Genomic DNA, 24,521 nt, shown 5'->3' with positions numbered 1-24,521 from the left:
ACTATTTTAGAAGAAAGAACACTCTGACTTTATCATTTTATTTAAAGATACTTGAGTTTCCAAAACATGAATAATATTCAAATGCAAATACAAAAGTTACATTCCAGAATATATGGTAAGCTGCTTAAATTATCCACAAATTATTACTTTTTTCATCTATGTTATCTGTCTCACTCTTTTAGAAAAGGTTTTTAAGTAGAAAGCTATATTTTAATAATCATATTTGCCTATCAATTTACTAAAATGAAAGCTATTCACTCCTTGGCATAGGACCACTTATGTATATGATTTCAGGTGATTTATAACCATATTAAGATATGTTTCTATTTTTTTTCTTAAAGAGAAAACTTTTCTTGTAAATTTTTCAGGATCCAGTTCCTATTATTTCTATGGAGATTTCTTCAAAGAGAGTAAGTTGTGTGTGTGTGTGTGTGTGCGTGTGTGTGTGTGTGTGTGCGTGTGTGTGTGTGTGTGTGCATTCTATGAGTTAAGGTCAAAGGATAAAGAGCATAAGTACATGTACTATATGTGAATAAGTTACACTTTTATTCTGACAAAAATATATAGTGATTCACATGTAATAGATTTCTATTTTCTATTTTTAGAAAGATAAACAAGAGTAGATTTATTTCTACAATCATAAGACTTTATGCCATAATTTTTTTGCTGATATTTTTGCAAAAACAATAGTAATGATGTTAATACAAAAGAGCGTGCAGTGATACACAAACTTCCCTTCCATTTTGCTGGTACCAGTTTCTGGTGTAAATTTCTAAGAAATAGCTGTTGCATATTCCTCAAATTTATAAATAACATTTTATGTTTAGGAAAATGGGAACATGTTGTGCTAATTGTTCTGCTACTTGTCCTTTTTACTTTATGACATATCTTACAGTTTATTCTTCATCATTCTATATACATATCTATGCCACTCTTCTAAATGTTATATGTCAGTGTGCACTGTTGGTGGGAATATAAATTGGTGCAGCCACTGTCTAAACCAGTATGGAGATTCCTTGAAAAATTAAAAATAGAACTACCATATGTTCCAGTAATTCCCTTTTGGGTATCTAGCCAAAGAAAATGAAAACACTAATTCGAAAAAGTAACCCTCCTTCCCCATTCACTGCAGCATTATTTTCAATAGTCAAGACATAATGCCTAAATACCCATCGATGGATAACTAGATAAAGAAAATGTGATAAAAAGAAGGAAATCCTACCATTTGCGATAACATGGATGGGACTTGAGGACATTATGCTAAGTGAAATAAGTCAGAGAAAATTACCATATGAACTTCACTTATATGTGAACTTCACGTATATATGTGTGTGTGTGTGTGTGTGTGTGTGTGTGTGTGTGTGTACATATAAGCTCTTATAAGCACAGATTGGTGGTTGCCAGAGGCATGGTGTGGAGATGGGCAAAATGGGTGAAAGTGATCAAAAGGTACAAAATTCCAGTTATAAAATGAATAAGTCCTGGGGGTGAAATGTATAGCATGGTCATTATAGTTAATAATACTGTATTATATATATGAAAGTTGTTAAGAGAGTAGATGTTAAGTTTTCATCACAAGAAGAAAATAATTTGTACCTGTGTATGGTGAAAGATGTTAACTAGGCTTGTGGTGATCATTTTGCAAAGTATAAAAATATCAAATCATTACATTGTACACCTGAAACTAATATGTTACATGTCAATTATAGGCAATTTTAAAAATGTAAAAAAAGACCATTTTCTTATTCAATCTCTTATTGAACATTCCTATAGATCTTTTCAAAAGACCTTTAATGTTAGATGATGAGTTTTTCTTTTTACTTAGACAATGAGCAAAAGAATACTCGACTGCTTAAGAACTTGTCAAGTCACTCTAGCAATTTTATTGTTTATGCATCTAAGCCTATAAAAGTATCTATCTTGGAAAAATTAAAGCATCACTGTTCCATTATCTGAGTAACTGCAATAACTTTGGTGACTATTCATAGAAGTAATTGTGTATAAATGTGAAAATCTATGTATACGAGCTCAGTGAGAGTTCTCTCCATTTCTGTGAGTGGCCTCTCTCTCCTTTGCTGTCTATAGCAACAACTGTATATTGGATCTACTTCTGCCGTGGCCCAAGTCAGATTCCATCAGTGTGACATGTACGGAAGTGCTTGTGCTGACTGCTGCCTGGCTAGAGACCCTTACTGTGCCTGGGATGGCATATCCTGTTCCCGGTATTACCCAACAGGCACACATGCAAAAAGGTGAGAGAGAGTCCTTGATGGAATATTTCTCTTGTTTAGGAAAACTCTAACACTTTCTTTTTTATCTTTTATTTTCTAACACCCATTCCATGAAAAAAAAATCATGTTTTATTTAAATAAATCATAGTCATATTTGATTCTGAATAAAAGCTTTGAAAACTTTAATTTTTCCTGAAAATAGCTCCCATCAATTACTATGTAGAGACAAGCTGAGAGTACTGCTGGATGTCTCTTTTACCACCCTGGTTTGAATCAGTGCTTCACCCTCCTGAAACTTTTGCTGCAAGACATGAAACCAGTTTAGATAAACTTAAAATGTGGAAATGGCAGGCTACCACATATGAGGGATTCAAAGACTTAAAAGGATAATAAATAAATAAATTCTAAAATACATCCTGCATTTGCCCCATGTCCTCTCGACCAGCTGGTCTTCATTTATTTCATTTTGAAAGTGAATATTTTAACTCCTAGGCAAATGCATGACCTGTATAATTAATGAAACGTGCTATTTAATTCAACACAAATGAAAAGCACCTAATGACTTCCAAACTCTAATGTCTACAGTTCAGCAAGGTCATTGACACTTGTTAGAGAAGGTAAATCCCAGGATTCTTTGAATAGGAGATCTCGAGGTGCAACAAGTATTTTGAAGAATGAGGACATTTCTTTATTCAAGCCATATGAAATTGTGCATTCTTTGGTGGAAAATGGAAGGGAAAATATTTTTATTAAATTTACAATAGGAAATTATTTTTCCCTTAATAAATTGGCCAAAGACAATAAAAAGCAAAAAACAGAACTATATATAATTTACTTGTTGAAAGGCAATTTTTAACTTCAATTATTCTTACTCTTTCACTTTCTGTTACTTTTCTTTAAATCTTTTTAAAAATTTAATCTATCTTAATATAGTTTGTTTTTATAGGCTCACATATATAGTAGAATTTCATTAAAAAAACCTAGTCACTTCTTCAAAACATTTGTTAATTTGACCTTAGGTAAATTAACATTTCAATAAGTAAGGAATATAATAAGCAGATAGTGAAAAGATGCTGTGAGAGGATATTTATGAATTATATAAGTTACCAACTGTATTAAGAATTGAGTAAATTAATTGATTTTATACAAATGCTTATTGATATTTGAAAATAATTCTTACAGAATATAGCCACGTTATTTGAAAATATTTTTAATGACTTATTCACCCATTAAGCCAATTACTATAGTATATGTGAGAGGCATAGAGAAATAATCACAGCCCCTTATCTACGAGAAATAAGAATGTAAAGTGGAGAATGGAGTTCTAAGTAAGTAGATCACTACTGAGACTTACCAGGTATAAGGTACTGGACTAAGCTCGATACACATAATACATTATTTAATTCTCAAAATAACCCACCCTTTGAACTCGGTCTTGAAGATAGAGATACAAGGTGATTGTAGCATTATACTGTTATTAGCAACAATAAAAATGTTTACGAGCCTTGCATCAAATACTTATGAATAGAATGTTTTCTTTTATTAGACATGCAATAGTGATAATAATTTCACTGAGCAGTTTCCATTCTTAATATTTCTTGGTATATGATACATCTCATAAGAGTGTACAACCACAAGCTTTGTAATATATTTAAAAGGGGTAGGCAAAAAGAGTTATTTAGAAAAAGGTAAATGAATGGGAAAAATTGTAGACAGGAAGGAATGAAACGCTGGAGTCAGGAGCTGTGCTTCATAAATGAATTAATTCAGTTCAGTGACATGTAATAGAGATCTTTCAGTGGTGTCAGATTCTTTTGAACCATCACTCACCCCTGGAGGAGAACTTTTTGGATAAGTCCCAGCACATGAAGGGAAAATAGTTTGTTTTTATAGCAGATCATTTTGCTTTGGACCTAACTAGCAGCAGAAATTAGAAACTGGCCATTAAAATAAATACTTTTCTGTTCATAGAGTGAAAATGAGTCAACAAAGGAAAAATATTAATTCACAATCCAAATCACTTGTTTAAAATAGTCTTCCAAAAGCACCATAAAAGTAGAGCTAGGTCTTTTTCTCCTCTTTCTTTTGTATTTTGTCTATTTCCAGTGTTCTCTTAAAAAGTTTCTAAGAGGCAAAGGATGTAAGAAAAATATGCGATTTTGAGAATAAAATGTAACTTTGTTTAATCTTTCTAAAATTCCTAAGCATTTGCATTCCTTTTTAAATGCTAAAATAAAAGATAGCTATATTATGATTGTACAAAATAAACTGAAGCCTTGAAGAATGTGCTTTCTTTTTAAATGCATATTTCCAATTATTTCAAACAAAATTTTTGCAGTTATTATTCACACTGCTTATCTAGAATTATCTGATTCTAATTTCGTTTATTCTCAACATCACTTTAGAATAAACATGACACAACATCGTTCCTGAAAAGGAAGCTATCTCCCATTTTGTTGATTTACCCCTGCTCCATTATTCATTATTGCTCATCACATTTTGGATTCCTAACACCAAAGAAATACTCAGGGAAGTGAGAATTTAACAAAAGCAGTTTAATTCTCATTTAGAGCTGTTACTAGTTGTATAATAGCTGTACATGTTGGTATAAATTAATACAGGAGCATAAAACTTTTATTTTTGCTCTTTACTGTCAAATTCTGTTTTCAATTTAACTCAATAGAATGATTCATGTGGTAGTTTTATCTTAACTTGTAAATCCCAGGTCTTTAGGTAGGGTTTTCAAATCAACAATAAAAAAAAAAAAAAAGCATGGTTTTACACATAGGTCATAATCCTAAAAATTGATTGGAAGTGTTCATCTAACTTAACTTTTAATATAGGGAAATTCTTAAGCAATTGCTGTTCAAGTATTGAGTTGCTAAGATCTGAATTCATATGTGAGAAAACACTCTAAGTCCAATAATGTTCTGTTATTATTTGAAGGCAGTGAAGAAAACCTAGAGCAAAACAAAAACAAAAGCAAAAAAAAAAAAAAAAAAATGAGACGACTTGATTTGAGGCAGGCATCAGAACAACTTTATTTCACAAAGGAGGACACAAAGAACCAGGAAATTGAAAGATATGTATAAAGTCATACAGAGTGTCAGTGGTGGTACTGGGATTTGAATCTGGCTCCCTTTCCCACATTTTATTGTTACATATGTTAAAGCATCTCATTGTCGCTTTGGATACCTCACCATCTCCCTCTAGGGTAAAACTTCTGCTTTGCTGTCTGTCTTTCCCACAGTCTTGAAGAAATGCCATGAGGAGCAAGTGGTATTTTCTGCCTTTATGTAATACTTTTATTTTTATTTCTAATCTGAATTAATATGCTGAAGATCTTAATTTTAAAATTTCAGTACTAATAATGACAATTTTCATTATCTAATTTCTCAGGAAGATGCTTATAAATTTAAAACAAGACATTCTGAAAGCGTTTTCTCTGAAGAATGTTATTTTTAAGTTACATATCTAATCAATCTATAAAATACAAAAATATGCTAGAAGTGATCCTAATTCTAGTAGGCAACAGGTCTTGCAAGACATAATGTTAAAAATCTATAATATATCATCATATTAAATAAAAGCATATAATTTCTACACATTATATCTGAATAAAAGAGTAAGTTGAATATGTTATTATTTTATCTTTTTATTGGCAACTATATATGCATTAATTGGCAATGATAGTAATAAAACAAAATATTTGGATTCAGATACCTTTTCACATGCACCTTATTATTACATATAATATAATGCCTCAAATCCCACTTTCTTTGTCTATACACATCTCTTACCACCAAAGATACTCATTTCAAACCAGTTTCAATTCTTATTGAACTAAAATTTTAGCTAAATGTAAAGAGAACCTTTTTAGATTACTGTTTCCCAATCCAGAATTCAAATTTATGTGAATATTTAAAGAATAGTTTTATATAGATCTTATTTATTGAATACAATTCAATGGAGATATGGAGAACTATGAAACTTGGATTTTATCCTTGTTTCACATGACCAATCATTGTTTTCAGTAGCAGAATACCACTTGAATCTTTAATGCAGTTGGCTATATTTTAAAGTCTGGAAAATTGAAATCTGAATGACTCCTAAATGCATTTACTTTCTTTCAGGCGATTTCGCAGACAAGACGTTCGGCATGGAAATGCAGCTCAGCAATGCTTTGGACAGCAGTTTGTCGGTAATCCATAGAAAATCGATTGCTATGGGTTACTTAGAGTGTTCATTGAAGAGAAACTGCAAACTTTTTTAAAAGGATCCTTGTTTTCTTTGTGATTGACATATACAAGAACAGTGTTATTGAAAGTATCTTCTTCCATTAGTTAAAATTTTGTGGATTTGACATATAATTTTTACCTGTTTTTACTTATAAAATTTATAAGTAAATTTTATATACCACTGTCAAACTTTACTATTCAACCCCAAAACAGGGTAATCCTAGAACAGAATGATGCATATTTTAGGTAGCTGATGTCATAGCGATTTACAGGACTTAACTCTTCATCTCTACACTGGGAATATCTCCACTATGTTATATAATTTATGGTACATTTATCAAGAGTGATCTAACTTGTTTCAAGTCACCTACTAAGCTTTGGAATAGAATAAAGCGTAAAACTTTGATTCTTTCACCAGAGTAGAGTAAACCTAGAGCTTGGGTTGGTGGGTGCAGATTGGATTTCTGAGGAACTGTGGTGGGTGGTCTGATGGATAAAGGATGAGAGAAAATTTCATCTTTAGGCAGATGTAAGGAAGTTGAACAAGACAGAACAATAGTGTCATGGCTTTCACGCCACGATGGTGATTGGTGAACAGGCTGTACTTGGTGTCACTGGTTTCACAGGTTTCACAGGAAGTAACAGGGAAAAGGGGCACCATGCCTGAGAGACCAGCAGTGCTTGCACACAGATTCAGAGACTGCGGTCCAGTAGGAGTTTGCTAGACCTCAAGGTGACTCGGAATTTGGTGCAGGTCATATGCCTCTGAGAATATTGGCTAGAGAAAAGCAGGATCTTAATTTTAGGAAAATAGGGGTCAACTTCGAAGGTGAGGAGGACACAGGAATAGGGAAAACCTCCTGGGGCCTAGTTATTGAATTTGATCTTGGTTCAAACAAAAAAAGAAATCCTGTTGACTTTATTACCCACTTTAATTAGGTATACTTGCTGTAAGCAAATTTGGGTTCAAGTCCAGTGAGAGCCTTTCTGGTCTGAGATACAAGTTACAACAAGGAAGCTTTGGTTCACAAAGTCCTTAGTTCAATTTCATATTCTTTTCTTAATGCAAGAGCCCAATATCTGGATAAGTGTAATTCCTTGCCAATATACGACTCATGCTTGGAAAGCACACATCACCTAGATTTCTGCTTTTTGCTTTTGTCATCATGAATTAGGTCCTATGCCTTGAGTGAACATTTGTTTCTCACCTTCTTTTGCCTGCTTTGAAAAGCACTTGCCATCGATTTCCCATAAATTTAACACTGATGATGATTTTAACACTGACTCACCATCTCACTGTCTGGATTGTCCCATCCTTTGGAACCCAGCTCCCAGTTACTTCCTCTATCCCATCTCATAGCCTGCTGTGCCTTTTTAATGTTAAAATTTTTTTATGCAACTAACTCTAAATAATTTCATTAAATGACCTTGCATAGAAATTAGCAATAAGTAATAAAAGTTATCACTTTGCTGCAGGGATCATATGTGTATGTGTGTGTGTGTTAATATATATTAATATTATTAATATAGTTTTAAATAATTATTTAAAATATTTTAAAAATATTGCTTACCAATAAAATTAAAGTCTCAGGCTGATGTTAACATTCATGTTGTAGGGGATGCTTTGGATAAGACTGAAGAGCGACTGGCCTATGGCATAGAGAACAACAGTACTTTGCTGGAATGTACTCCACGATCTTTGCAAGCAAAAGTTATCTGGTTTGTACAGAAAGGACATGACACAAGAAAAGAGGAGGTAATTCATAGCTGCACATCCACACCATGGTATCTTGCATATAGTATGCAATTAGTAAATAGATAATAATATGTTTACAATTAAAAGAAAGTCTGTTGTTTATATATGCCATTTTAAAAGTGGGTTTATTTATTATGTTATTTACATACACATAAAGATTTTTAAATATTTACATAGATTTTTATATACCTCTATATTTATATACATAATATAAATACATTATATGTCTAATTTAGATCCTGAAAACTAGGTTATTATTAAGAAGGAATAATTAAAATAGAAAGAATATGAAAATTTGATTATATTAATGGAAATAGATCTTCGTGGATATTAGAGAAATGGTCCTTGATAAAGAAAAGGTCACAAGTTGAATAAGGGGAAAAAATTGTAGAGACCTGCCTTAGGACATGTAGGGGAACCAACAGGTGCAGAGCAGATAGTGAGTCAATGAAGTTTCCACCCCATTTTGGCAGTAGAGACCAAACACGTGTCATTGGAAGCTAAGATTATTGAGCCCGAATGTAAAGCACATTGACTTTTTATGCTTTTTCTCTATCCTATTGTAAAACTAAAATCTAATATGTTTTCATCTAAAATCATAAAGTACATTCTGGGAGATGATTAGATTTGTAAATCCTACATTCCTATGATAGCTGTTAGAGAGAAAGGCACCTCAACTTAACAAAGGCTATTAGAGATAATATAGAAAGGCAATTAGGAAAGGAGAATTTTTCTAAATTTTATGCTGTCATAAGAAGAAACACGTGTACAAAATGTTATAGCATGTCGTGCTGAAGTAAATAGCTGATTTAGCACTAAAGTATTTTCCATTCCATAAATTGGAGGTGAAACTGTTTATTAAATTTCATCATGGGAATATGCTATAGTTCCTTCAGTTGAATAGCTTCCGAAGACAGAAGTAATTCTTTCATCAGTAGTTTTATTCATTCAACTTGTTCTGTTTCTAATTTGGAACCCACCATGGTCTGTCTTATTTGAAAATCTTTACCAAAAATCATTCGACATATTGCAGCCATCACTATGTTAACTTTTAAGCTTCTTTCTCACATTGTTGATGTAATCTACTTCTTTACCCAAATTTGAGTCCCTATTTTCAACTATATTCAAATATTCTTGACTGATATATTTACTGATATTAGAAGTTTTGAATTTACTCTCTGCATTAGCAGTTTTGTCATAATAAGATTGTACTTAAACTCTATCAACATAGCAATATTTATTGATTTATTCACAGTCTAAAACACAACACCACATTGTTATTGACTTTAACAAAAGCTGAATATTATGCTGTAGATACAAACAGAATAAATTTGCTTATATGTCCTTTTGAAGTATTTTAGAGTCATTTAGAATCTTTTTAAGAATTTTTAGAGTTCATATTTTCATTTAAAAACCATTTTTGTATTTATTGATAGTTACTGAGACATATAAGATAATCATTTTATTATAAAATATTAGCCATGGTAAGGGATGTTTAAATTCACCTACTTTAGTTCTTACTTCATATGGAAATGCTTTTTAGACTACCCCTGCTAATGACTATCAAGGCTCATTGCAGGCACTATAAATCACAAAAATATTAATTTGCAATCAGACAATACCCTTGGTAAAATAAATAATTAGTTGTCATATACTCATCTTCCTTTTATTGAACTGAAATCTTTGAGTCTGGAGTGTCTGCCTGCAAATCTGATGTCAGCCGTCTGGAGTTATCCAGAAACCACGTATTCAGGTGGATAAAATATTTTCTCAAGTGAATCTTTAGAAATGCTATATAATTCAGTCATCTAGTTTCTCAATTAGATTACTGTAGTTGTCTCAAATATGAACTTTATAATCTCTTGCTTCTTTATATATCACATATGAAACAATCTCTATACTTTTTATTTCATAAATGTTTATTGAAAGCCTACATTATAAGTACTTAATAAAAGAGCATTTTCCTATGGCTTGATGAATTGGTTGATTATGATGTGCATCAGTTATTATGAAATCCTAAGGAAAAAGACATACAGAAAAGATTTGATAGATGGGGCTATGTTTTAGTGTATATCTTCTGCATGAACCATGGTAGATGCTTTATCTTATTATTCTTAGTTCTCATGACTTCACATTAGATGTAATAATCCTCATCTCTTACAAATGCAGAAACTAAAAGAAGCAGAGCTCATAAACAAAGCCAGTAACAGACCCAAGGTTTGAACCAGTTATTCTTGACTCCAAAGCAGAGCTCTTTTACATTTCTATGTTGCCTAAATAACTAGGAATTTGCCATATGCATTTTATATAATATGCCACTTTATTCTAAAAAAAAAAAAAATACAGATGAGGTAATTTAGACATAGAACTTTCCTAGTTACTCACAGCTAGTAAAGTGATTCAAATTTAGATCTCTATGTTCTTTCCACTAAGCTACACAACCTTCTGAAATTGGATTAAAAATACAGTTTTAAATGCTTTGGTACATGGGCAAATAGAAAACTTCACAGCAGAAATTCTGGAATTTGATTTCTGAAAAAATGTCCTGATGTCAGCTTGAGATATACAGATGTAGATGTAGATATAGATGTAGATGCAGGTATAGGTATAGGATAGGCATAGGCATAGGCATAGGCATAGGCATAGGCCTAGGCCTAGGTATAGGTAAAGGTATAGATACAGATTTTGTTTCTCATCAGAATTTAGTGGAGCATAATGCTGCAACCTTGGTAGCAAAGGCATTGCTCCTTATGTTTAGATGTCTGAGAACCTGCTGATAATTTGAACAGTTCCTACTCTAAGCATTAATACCAGGAATCATTATTATATGATCTATACCTCAGTGTATTTCCATTCTCAAATTGCTTTTTCAGGCTTTTACTCTATGCCTGTCGGTAGCAGGGTTCCATATCAGAATAAGTGTACTCTATCATCTAAGCCTATGTAAATATAAAATTCAAAGCACTCTACCTCATTTTCTTATGTTTTTAACTAAAATAATGCTATAGTCATTCCTTTGAAATTTATTGAGCATCTACCATAGAGCACCTACCATACATTCTGCTTTCATAGAACTTGTATTCTGGAGAATAAAGATATGATGATGATGATGATGATGATGATGATGATGATAATGATAACAAAATATGACTAAATAATAATTACATATAATCTATCAGAAGATGATAAGGAAAAAAATACAAGAGAGATTACTCACAGAATTTTAAAGGTATGTTCATGGAATGTCCCATTAAGATGGTCACCAACAAAGTGACATTTGGAAGAAGATTTGAAAGAGGTAATAGATCATGTGACAGTGTTGGGGAAAAACTTTTGGACAGTACAAACAGAAGATACAAAGGCCCTGAGGTAGGAGCACTCCTGATATATTCAAAGAATATCAGTGTGAAGAACAGTGTGGCTGGAGGTGAATGAGCACTGGGGAGACACACTATGAGTCAAAGGGTGAGGTAAAGAGCAGCCCAAGCAGGGATTTGTAAGCTTTTCTAAAATGTCTTTGGTATTTGCTCTAAATTAAATAGAAAGCCATTGGGTAGTTTTCAGCAGAGCTGTGATATGATCAAAATTTGGTTTTAAAAAGATCATTTTGGTTATTGTTTTAAGAATATAGTATGGCAATGGGAATAAAAGTGAAAGCAGATAATCATTGATATGAGAGGGACATAAATTTTATGTTCAATGACACAATATTAACTTACATGTTCTTTTTACCTTCAGGGTCAAATAATGTGCTAGTGATTACTTCATACACATAATAGCAATGTACATATGCTCTCAGATATTACTGAGACTTGCGAAGGCTGTTTAAAATCTTAAATGGAATATTTTTTCAACCTTTTACTTCCCTCTGTGTTTAAGTCTGCAATTAACATTTTAAACTCAATAATTATTTACTTGGAACCTACTTTAATAGGTGATGAATAAATTATAGCCTTAGCTCTTTTGAAGCCTATAATCTTATAGTAAATATAAGAATGTAAACAGATAATAATAAAAAATGTTTATATATTTATGTCGAAACTATGGAAAAGAAAATGGTCTCAACCAACAGGTCAAGTATGAGGGTTGCAGATGTAAATGACTCAAGGTAGAGGTGACATTTGAGTCATATCTTAATGAATGAATAAAAGTTAATTAATATAAGTATATGTGATGGAAATGAGAAATAATATGGTAAGTGTAGATCTGTGACTAAGCATAAGGAAGCAAAAATAATAGGTAGATCAAGGAACCATTTCACTTTGTTTGTAAGCCAATGAGAACACCTTAGAAAAAATGTTTAGATACATTACTCTAGAAACTGTTATAGAGTCTTAGAGGATAAGCAAAATGTCAAGAAGACCATTTAAGAAGATATTTCAATAGTCAACTGAAAGATTTTTAACCAAAACTGAACTGTGGTAGCAGGCATAGAAAAGACATTTTTAATTTTTATGAGATAATATTGAATGTATTTGATATTTTGAAATAAAAGAGAAGCAATCAAAATGATTCACATGTTCCTTGTTTGAGTGTTTATGTGGCTAATGGTATGATAACGTGATTCAAAGAATATAAAAAGGAGGTTTAGCAAAAAGATGTTGAGCTCATTTTTGACCATGTTGAGTTGGAGACTTATGTCAAGCATTCATTCAGTTGGAGTTTGCCTTCTGGTATCTGCATATTCAGAAATATAATGCCCAAAAGAAAGATTCGATATGATGAGAGATGTGTGAGAGAGATCAGCAAGAAGTAGTAATCAAATTTAAGGAAATAACAAAAGTAAGAATAATATACCAACCATCAATACTTAAATATCATTTAACTGTGTGCCAGGCACTGTTCTAAGCATTTTAGGTATAGTAATACTTTTGACCCTTGCAACAGTCTTATGAAATAGATACTATTATTATTTTCACTTTATAAAGAAACTGAAGCACAGAGAGATTGAGTTACTTGCATAACTTCACATAGCCTGTGAAATCAGTCTGAATTTGAGCCCAAACAATCTGTTTTTAATTCTAGGCCCTTAGTCACCATGCAGCGGTACCTCCAACTACCATCACTTATCTTGGAGAATGAGTAAATAAGAAGCAGTATAAACTAATGCTAGAATCAAGGAGAAAACCCACATCAAAGGAAAAATTAGAAGACAAATGCTAATAGACTAAATGAAGATGGAAAAACAAATAATTATTGTTAGCTTTCATTTAGTGCTTACTATGCACCCCGTGCTATTCTAAGTACTTTATGTGTATTTATGCCTATTTAACACTTACAAAATTTCTCTCAGGTAGATAGTATTATATGGATTATGGAAATGAGGTTAAGTAATTGCCAAAAAGTACACAAATAGTAAAAATCTCTCGAGTAGTAGATATAGCTTAAATACATTAAAGTAGTATGTATAACTTAAGTGGCATCAAAATAGTGTGGTATAGTACTCATCAAAAATGAATTAGATGAAGGCAAAGTAGTAAACATCACCCTTGGAAAATTTCAGAGAATAAGTACACGTAGTGAGAATGTAGCCAGTGGAATGGTTATTGGGCTGGAAGCTATCTAGCAATAGGATAAGTGATTCAATAGGGCTGTGTTGTATTAGAAACAGCTAGTATAGTGTACTCTTCCTAAAGGTTTGGAGGAGAAAGAATGGTTGACATAGACAAGAGTTAAAAGAAGTTTTTTTCTTTTTTTTTTTTTGACTTAAAAAAAAGGTGATTTGGTAATATTTTCAGGTTGAAGGGAAATAGGCATAAAGAAGAAAATGTGCAGCTAACAGGTGAAGCACAATAAAAACCATGTGGGAGAGAAAATAATTACAGACAAAAGTTAAGAGGTGGATTCTAAGAAGGAAGAGATAAGCCTCTCATTCTCTGAATTGGGAGTAAAGAAAATATTTTATGTATATTCATAAGATAATTTCATTCATAAAATCCAAGTTTAGTTGTTCCTAAGGCCTTCTATAATTATTTAAATTCAATATCCATATATATTTCTACATAGTTTTAATTTAGAATACCAGCTAAATTCTTCCTTATATGAAGAATTCATAAATTATATTTTTGCGATTGCAGGGGACAAAACTGTTATAAACACAATTAAATCACCCTAAAGTGATGCACCCTAGTTTATGAACTCTCAATTTCTGCTATTCCATGTACTGGAATTTATACGCCTCAAAAATAACTTTAAAAATTTAATCCTGAGTAAAATCCCAAAGGAAAAAAAAATCATCCTTGTTAAGGTATTTCGCTGGACAATTGAAGTCCAAGTTCTCTATGCATTTCTCTTTTTTTACAATGCATAAGCACTATATTTTAAAACTAAATAAGTGAGGTAAAGTTTTAATAGGTATTTATTGTCTTAGATTTAAATGTTTATTAGTTCACTGTGTACAATTTTTAGTTATCATGATAAAGAAAACCATAGTTTCTTCAAAATAGTCACAAGATTAGTAAGTAGCTTCACTTTGATGTGATACTCACTTTGAATGTTTTGCACTTGGAGCATATTATTTTTAACCTGAAAATAGAATGGTCCTCTGAACCTGACAATGATTTAAAGTAGAAGTTGGTAACCTATAGCCTAGAGGCCAAATCTGACCCTCCAACTCTTTTGTAAATAAAATTTTATGTGAAAACTGTCACTCCCATTTGTTTAGCTAGTGACTGTTGCTGCTCTCCTGATACAACTGCAAAGTTTATAACAGAGACCATATGACCTCAAAGCCCAAAATCTTTACAATGTCATTCTTCACAGGAAGTTTATTGACCTCTAATTTAAGGGATCAAATGAAAACACTCAAGGGAAACTTTATTAAATAAGTATTATTGTGAAGAATATCTCTGTATTTTGGACAAAAATATCTTCCTATGAATAAGCCTTCACTTTGTACTAAGCGCTATAATTTCATAGGAATGAGTTTTTAATAAAACTAAGCAATATCAATAGTTCTTGGAATACGTACTTTTAGACTTTAGTCTTTAACTGACAGAACCAAAAATACTGTAAACAAGATTATATTCTAAGAAGAAGTTGAATAAACTTACATAAATCCCCAGTGTGCAAATTTGGATATATAGTCCCAAGACACATAATTTTCCATGCCTACCCCAAGGTGGTATGAGAGAGGCAAATAAGCCTCCTGTCCCTAAGACCAGCATTATAATTTATCCTTTTGTAAGCATGGAAGGTTTATTTCACCTTGATCCTTGTTGATCTTTACATTGTGTATTTTTTATTTAAGAAAATATTTGTGTGTGTGTGTCTAAAAAAAAAGTCTTATTTTAAAGTCCCATTTTAAAATGTATGTATTTTATAGACTCCTCACCTGGCACTGAGACATTACCTTAAGAAAATATATTTATTGTATTGCTATTGTTTTGATGCCTGCCTTTCATTTTATGAAAACACAGAGGAGATTTTTCTCAGGCTTTGGTGCCCGGAAAAGATGTACTTGAATAATTTAAAAAATATGTCTGAGACCTTTGGATCTTAGAATTTATCATACTTTTCTCTCATCACTAGAAAATTTCTGATCGAACTTGTACTCCTGTTATAATAGTCATTCAGTGCTGTGTGGTGTGCATTTTTGTGTTCAAATATTATCTTTACTTTTATCCTCTGTCCTCTTATTTTTCCTTATCCTGATCATCTTGGTATTCTTATCTGTGGAAATTATAACAAAACATTATCCTTAAACTTCTGCTGATTGTTTATTTGGGGGCAGTATTTATTAAAGCATATGACTGTAGTATACTAGAGTAGGAACTGATCTTACGAACAAACTTAGTTTATTGGTTACCAAACCAGGATAATCATCACCAACAACTGGAGATTTTTTTTGTATGTTTTGGTTCATCTTTTTAACTTCAGATGCATAATTTAGTTAAGCATACTAGTTATAATTAGTTTATGACACATTGTCATGATTGGTCCACACAAATCTCTCTTGTTTGACTTTATTCTTCCTTCACCATCTTTTTCCACTTTCATCCTCGTTTCCCTAGATGCATCCATTGCAACGACTGGAATATGTCCAATACTACATTTGTATATTGAATGAGTATATGACATTTTGAGTATTCATGAGCCATAAAAATAAACACATTGTAGATCTTATTCTGCTTCTTACTTTTTAAAACTCAGCACTATGTTTTTATGGTTTGCCCATTCTGTGTGCGTATCTGTTTCATTGTTTCTGTCTGCTGCTTGACACGCCATACCATGCATTTAATTGATCCATTCTCCTAAGAGTAGACTAAAAGTGTCATTCTCACCATCATGTCTTTCTTTAATTAATGATCATTTCTGAAAATAACCCCATCTATATCTGAATGAAAATTTCTGCATTATTAACTGTCAATATCCTTCATTTCTATAATTATTGCTGGCTTACTTTCCATAATTTCTTCCCTCTCAAAGCAGTTCATGTGAGTTCCCATTTTGTCACATCCTCACCAATATTGAATATTTTCTAATTTTTATCTCTCTTCTATGTATAAGATTTTATCTTGTTTAAATTTGCATTACTAAAATTATTATAACTAGTTGACCATTAACCTACATGCTTATTAAACAATTCAGTTTCTCTTTCTCTAAATTGCCTATGCATATACTGTTTTCATTTTTCTCTTTTATGTTGACTTTCCAGAGTTCTTTGTACCTTCTGTATATTAATCTATTCTTGAATATAAATGTTCAAAATTTCTTCTTTGATATACTTGGTGTTTTTAATATGCCATTTTTTCACAGTGTGATAACTTTATAAGTAATCACAATGTGATTACTTATGATAACTTTATTATTATCTCATATTAGAAATGTTTTCCACAATTGGATCTTTAATCTGAAGTATCAATATAACTTTGTTTCTTATTTAGTAAAATAGGTTTCCCAAATGAGCTATTAAGTAATTCACCCTGTCTCTTTTGGGGGTATCCATCTCTATCATACAGCAGGTTAACATTAGAAAATGTTTTTACTAAAAGAAGATTTTTATTTTTATTCTGTCATCTTTAATATTTTTTCTGTAAGTCAACCATTTTTTTAATTTTATTGAAGATAGGCCAGATAAACAAACAAACAAATATATAAATTGTTGGTCTTTATTTCTCGACTAAAACCAATTTCATTGTTAAATATATTCTGACCTAAACCAATTCAAGGCTATGTCTGTCCTATTCCTATGAAAAGTATGGAACCATATGGTTGATACACATGGAAATCACTGTTTCTTCCTGACCAGCTACCAGATGTGCAAAGTTCTTTGCTCAATTACTTTTTTTATGAAACATATTGAATCAATTTTTATAGCTAAGAATATTAAAACCTTTTTCAGTATGAAATTCTGTATTTTTTTAGATTGCCTATAAGAATACTTGATAAAGTGATGTATTATGTACCATCTTCTTGCCCAAGGAAATCTGGTCTGCAGACATAGAAAAAGAACAGCTGGATGAAAACAATTCTGTAATCAAAATTTGACATTGAAGGTATCCATGTTAACTAAACTGGAAAGATTAAATTGTGGAAGGACTTCAAGTACAAATTTCTAAGTCATTTATTATTTTTAGGTATTCATAGGCCATGGAAGATACATTTAACTTTCAAGGTTATTTAACTTACATAGTGTATATCTATACAGATTTGAGAATTAAAACATCTTTTATGCTTGAATTTATGATTCACTGTAACAAGGAGGGGGAAACTAAATTCTAAGACAGGCCCTATCTCTAACATTCAAATAAAAAATATGGGACAGTTCTCATTGTAATCATCGTGTTTCCACATCTTTGAACCAGTCTGGACTGTATATATGCATAATGCAGTGTAGATCAAACTTAGGTTTCTGATTATGAAAGAATGCCTGCCTTTTACAACAGATTTGAAAAAAAAAAAAAACATATTCCTAATCCAGTGATCAAGGATTTGTATTTATTTCAATTTTTGCTTTTTGTTTTATTTTAAAACACTTTCATAAATTGCTTGCTATATGTCAGAAAATAGGCCAGATGACTTTTATATTTCCTCATGTGTTATTCACTCTTACAGGAGATATAGTAGAAAGAGAACAAAGGATCATATTCAGTGAGGATGTTTGTGTGCAGATTCTTTTCAGATGAAGGCAGTGTCCCAGAACTGCTTGCCCTATATATTTGTGAAGCATAACTCTCTTATATTAGTACTAATTGCTCCTGAAATTATGCTTGCTTTCTCCCTATCCAGGCCATTATTGAATTTATGTAGATGTGAATAACTTGGATGCATTCTTATTGGTATACCCTGTTGCCTTATATGCTTGTATACTCTGAACAAATTGGTGTGTTCTCATTTTTCCCTGTGTTCTAAGCACTCTATTCATTGTGAAATATCCACAATAATTAGGAGATAGACTTTTGCCCTTATAAAGTTTCTGTTAAAGATATAAAATTATTGGAAAAGGATTATAAATACCATCTTGCATGCTACAAACCTGGATGTTATTGAGTTACAGAAAGAAGCAATAGATATTTATGTGCTATTTTAAAGAATGTGTTCATTTAAGAAGTGAAAGTTCAAGCCTGGAAAGAAATTTTTAAAAATGGATAGGCGAACATCAGAAAGGAGTTTACTGAGGAAAAGAAAGAATAAGACCAGAATAAGATATAGAACTTGGAAATAAGGTTGCAATACAGGGAACTGAGAACAGAAGAAATTACGAAGAGGAAGATTTGACTCTAGTATTGTATAGGTTGCCCCCCACCACAGCCCTTAAAAGTAAAATATTATCCTTGGGCAACTAGCATGACTTCTATTAAAATGTTTATTAAATATTCACAAGAATCAAACAAGATATACATTCTTTATGCTTGTAACCCTTATTTTAATATAAAACCAAAATAAATTTATAAATAAAATATAAACAAATTATAAATTACTTAAATGTTTATTTAATGTGATGATGTTTTTCACTTAAATAAGGTGTCTCTATGAACATAATTTGAGACACAGAGTAACACGTATGTGTTATATGTGTGTGTATAAAACATCTGCCTATAGCCATGTGTTGACTCAATCCTCTTAACAGTTTATTCAGGTGACTTCAAAACTTTTTATGTACATTATTACATAAGGATGTTGTTTGGTTCTTATTTGGCTGGAATGTAACATTAACATATGAAATCCGTTTTTGTTCTTAGCAGCTGGAAACTATCAAACATTGAAAATGGTTCAGAATGTATGATAAACACAAAAATATGAGGTTGATCTTCCACATGATCCCCAATATATATTTTTTTAATTTATATTGATTACTATTGAAATAAACACACTAATTTAAGAAATCCTTCTAGAAAGCTCAATGATCTCCAGAAATGCACCTATTCCACCAACTGCAGTCTGAGAAGCACTACATTAAGCTGTTGGGGATATCGATTTAGAAAGACAAGATCTGGTTAATTGAATAGTTCTCACCTGCTCGGGCAAGCAACAGAGAGTCTGAATAACTAGTCAGTCAGGAACATGGCAAAAAGAAATGAAATTTGAAGAAGTAGTACTCACATTTGTCAAAATAAAGGGGAAAGATATTAGTAAGAACACAATTAATTAAAAGATTGTTATATATTTGCAGATAATGTTGCATACTCGGTGTATAAAGGTTAACAGGTGAAATGGTGGTAATAAGGAAAGGAGGACACTTACAGGGACGTGAGGAAGGCCTATTGAAGAGACAGCATTTAGGTCAGCCTTTCTGGATGAGGAGGAACCAACTGTAGGGAAATTTCTTTAGGCGGAGACAAGAACATGGACTGTGAAACAGAATCCAGCTGGACATGAAAGCAGGAACAGAAAAAAAGGAAGATTTGGGGGAGTCTACCAAGAGATAAGGAATCAGTCATGAAGTATGAGAATCTAACATGACAAAAACAGTGAAAAAGAATGGCTGTTTCTGATGGTCATCCCTGAAGAAACTTTGAAGGGGATTTGGAGTGTTTTGGATCGAGAACATAATGAGAGGGAAGTATGTATGAACAATTGGGGACAGGGAGGCTAAAAGAATAATGATATAATTTTCATAAGTAAGAAAGTTAGTAAATGAAGGGGTAGTTTGAGTGGAAAGACATTGAATTGTAGATAATGAAGGATCATATAAATCCTGGTGTATTGTAATTCACAGGAAACAAAACAGTGGATTATCTATGTGTAAGATGTACCATCTTAGCAAAGTTGATTAAAATGAGGAAATAGGTGAGTTATCAAATAGATGGAAATAAAACATGAGGACAGAGGATCATGCCTCAGAGAGAATAGAAATTTACAGAAGACACGGAGAAGGAACCAGGAAGAGAACCAGGACAGTATAATGGCATGTACTACACAGAAAAAAAAAAAAAAAAAAAGACATTTAAGGTGGCAGGTCCAAGTATGTCAAATGTAGACACAAGTTTAAAAACAATGGAGGCTGTCCTTCAGAGTCAGTATTCTGGGGGGCATGGTGTGGTGATAGTCAGGTTGTAACAGATGATTAGTTTATGGAGAAACCTAGCAGTGAGGAGAGGACTGCCACGGGGCCTGATGAAAATGAGCAGAGCAGCACAAAGTCCTTTAAGAGTTATTGGCTATGGCAGGTGCCAAGGATACATTGTTAGCAAACCTATCAATAGATAACAGATTGTTTTTAAATAGTAAAGATGTTTTAAGGTTTAGGGCTCTTCCTGATTCCTCAATGGAGAACTTCTAAAGTTAATAGCGATAGCATTCTGTCCACCAAGGCGTGGTCCTGCCAGGTCAAGAGGAGCTCCTATGATGGACGTGTGAAGCCCCTTTTGTCACACAACCATGTCACTCTGGAGCTGCAGAGTAGTTAATTTACCTCACATAGCTGAAAAAAAAAAATACCTCAGAGAGCCTCATAATGTATTATTAACACTTCTATTTGAGATACAACCTCCTTCTATACCACTAATGTCATTATGCCACATTATCTCAAATTATAGAAATAACCACACATGAGATTACACATGAGTAATCACATTGCAACTTTGGACATGCTCAAACTGACCAAGGCTTGAGAGAGCTGAGTCTGGCAGCACTTGCTAGGACCTACCACTGGGGCAAAAACATGCTTGCTGGAATGGCCTTTACTGTCAATGTGGTTGTGGTTTTTGCTGCCATGCCCCTTTTATATTGGCAAAGGTGAATATTACTTTTGTTTTGTAATCTCAAAGGGGAAGTCAGCCAGTACAGCGTGAATCACCTTTATATTTTCATGATCCTGGTCCACATGAAAACACATATCAATTTGTTTTTAGCTAGACGATTATATATAAGGAAAGGTAGAGGTAAGTATTGATATATTGCGGAAAATATTCTCACCTGTGTTACTTTAAATTTCACAGCAATTCTCCAAGTAACATTAGGATTATTATCTCCATTTTTACAGGGAAAACTAAGGCAGAAAATGTGCATAAATGCCCTAGATCACACAATTAGTAGAGTGTGTTTCCAGTATTTGAATATAGTTTTATATGATTTTATATATGTAAAATCATATACTCACTAGTACAACTATTGGTGATAAAATGTGAGTTATTTATTGAAAGCCATATTGTGGTCTTCTTACCCTGAATCATAATTATTTGTAGAAATAATGTGCATAATTTATTATGCCATAAACAGAAAAAGAATATATTTGAGCATTGAATACATACCCAAACAATATTTACTAGACTGTGAGAACCTTCAGGACAAAATCTGGATTTTACTTGTTAATTTTTTAATCTCTATTAAATGGACAGCATCGTGGAAATATAAGGAATGCTCACTTAATTGGGAAATTGTGTGTGTGTGTGTGTGTGTGTGTGTGTGTGTGTAAATAGAGTGAAAGTAGCCGAGTTGTTTAAACAGAAATGCTTATAGAAGCATCGGTCATTAATACCTGGAAGGCATAATGTGAGAACCCCTGAACTAATAATGTGAGAAATGGAATTTGTTATGTCCGTTAAAAAAGAAATCAGATAAATTTGACCAATTTTTATTTTAAAATTAGAGTACTATATTGAACTGGATATTTTTCTTTTTCTAATGATTAATTGAAATCACTAGACAAAGGTCTCTCACTTTGCTCTTAAAAATACTAATATGAAATGACCTGTGAGTGATTGATATGAAGTGACCTCAAATATAAAGTTCAGAGCACACATACACGTACACACACACACACAAACACACCCCACAGAGTTGATTTCATTACTTAGCCCCACCCCTTCTTTCTCTGTTATATAGGTAAGACTTTCATGATTTCATTACGTGATAATTAAAATGGAAAACTCAAGATGATAATGATGATAATGGAAAGGGTTATAGGTTGGTCTTTTTTCTCTTCTGCATAGCATTCCAGTGCCATTATATTTTTTTGTTCTTGCAGGTGAAGACAGATGACAGAGTGGTTAAGATGGACCTCGGTTTACTCTTTCTAAGAGTACGCAAAATAGATGCTGGTACCTACTTTTGCCAGACAGTAGAGCATAGTTTTGTCCATACTGTTCGTAAAATCACCCTGGAGGTAGTAGAAGAGGAGAGAGTAGAGGAAATGTTTAACAAAGACTATGAAGAAGACGGGCCTCACAAGATGCCTTGTCCTGCTCATGGTAGCTTCTCACAGGGAACAAAACCATGGTACAAGGAATTCTTACAGCTGATTGGCTACAGCAACTTCCAGAGAGTGGAAGAATACTGTGAAAAGGTATGGTGCACAGATAAGAAGAGGAAAAAGCATAAAATGTCACCTTCCAAGTGGAAGTATGCCAACCCACAGGAAAAGAAGCTCCGTCCCAAATCTGAGCATTATCGCCTGCCCAGGCATACACTGGACTCCTGATAGGGTGAAACTATTGACTGGCTTCTGAAGGATTTATGTTTGGAACCTAAAGAAACAGAAGGAGAAAGGAAAAAAAAAAAAAAAACATGAGAAACTATCCAACTTCTTTGTATTACCTAAAAGAGATTTCTGTAATACAGAAAAGACTATAGAGATGTTATGGTAAATTATTTCACATACTCATTTGGTTGGTTAAATATCACATAAAATTAACTAATTTTTAAAGTAAGTGTATGGCTCAATGGTTCACATTATATTTATCAAAAATTGACCATAGCTGTAGTCTTGAGTACTTGGTTGTATTTCCATGGCAAATATTATTTTACCCTTGGAAGACTTAAGATTATTGGAATGGTGATGAAAAAGTTAAATATTTTAATAATCACAGAAAAATAAAAATAAATGTTTTAATCTTTCTGAATTTTTCCTTTTCACCACAATGTAAATATTCATAATATCAGATACTTTAGCATTCTCATTTGAACTATCTGTACTTTTTAATAATTATTGTATTAGTGTTGTCAAAGCCATGAGTTTTATGAAGCAGGTGTGTTGTAATTATTGTAAACCATGAAAGAAAAATTGTGGTCACCTGGAGGCTTGAGACCTTCATAAAACATTTATTAAACCACCACATTCACAATGGTTATGTTTCATGATGAAAACACATTTTTTCAAGTTCACTCCAGTGTGAAAGAATTAAGTGAAGATAACTTTTGAGAGAGATATCACAGAATGTCAAAGCAGATGGAGTTACAGTTAGAACTCTAACTGAAAAATTTTTTGCTGCCCTCTTCTGGGAGAAAAAGTATATTCTCTCTCTCTCTCTCTCTCTTTTTTTAACTGCAGCTTGTCTAGTTAAAAATTGGAAGCAGTTTCTTTAAGCACATCTAATCCATTTACAGAAGAAAACTAAGTGAAATAAAAATGTGTTAATGTTTATGTCATGCTTTAAGATGGAAATAACATGTTATGATTAACTTATTGCCTCACAATCCAAAATGGATATATTACAGCACTGAAGCTCTATAAGAATTAAATTTCATGCCTTCTAAATAATCTTCCCTGAAATCTAAACTATATTTGAGAAACGTAATGTTTTATTTATGAAAAAATATTAAAGCATTTTGCTCTGTTATCAAATTTCCTTGTTTTATATTAACAAATGGGAAAAATGTTTCATGTGTTCATTTAACTACCAAGATGTTCAGAGTGCTTTTACTTTTCTTTTATAAATATTATCAAGAGCTTTTAGCTTTGAAAATGTTTACTCCCTGAAGTTTTTCTTCTATTTTATTTGGCAATTACCTTTTTTAAATATAAAATTTTTGAGATTTTCATTTAAATAAATTTTTTAAATTACACATAAAAACATAAATATTTCTATTTTAATTTTAAATAACATTCATTTTAGCTTTAAAATTAGCTTATAG

At 32.2% G+C, this 24,521-nt stretch overlaps 1 protein-coding gene across 1 annotated transcript in view; it reads left to right on the top strand.

Moving 5' to 3' along the window:
• Positions 1–23,280, top strand: part of SEMA3E (semaphorin 3E) — a 229,814-nt gene extending 206,534 nt beyond the window's left edge. The window contains exons 13-17 of the mRNA XM_036230305.1: positions 369–410; positions 2,086–2,252; positions 6,365–6,432; positions 8,086–8,225; positions 22,636–23,280. Of these exons, the coding sequence (XP_036086198.1) occupies positions 369–410; positions 2,086–2,252; positions 6,365–6,432; positions 8,086–8,225; positions 22,636–23,088 (870 nt within the window). The 3' untranslated portion in view covers positions 23,089–23,280. The remainder of the gene's footprint in view (positions 1–368; positions 411–2,085; positions 2,253–6,364; positions 6,433–8,085; positions 8,226–22,635) is intronic.
• The last annotated feature ends 1,241 nt before the right edge of the window (positions 23,281–24,521 follow it).

Source organism: Rousettus aegyptiacus, unplaced genomic scaffold (assembly GCF_014176215.1).
Source record: "Rousettus aegyptiacus isolate mRouAeg1 unplaced genomic scaffold, mRouAeg1.p scaffold_m13_p_13, whole genome shotgun sequence".
Lineage (NCBI taxonomy): Eukaryota > Metazoa > Chordata > Mammalia > Chiroptera > Pteropodidae > Rousettus > Rousettus aegyptiacus.
The sequence above is the reverse complement of the archived record's forward strand: the minus strand, read 5'-3'. Positions and strand labels throughout refer to the sequence as shown.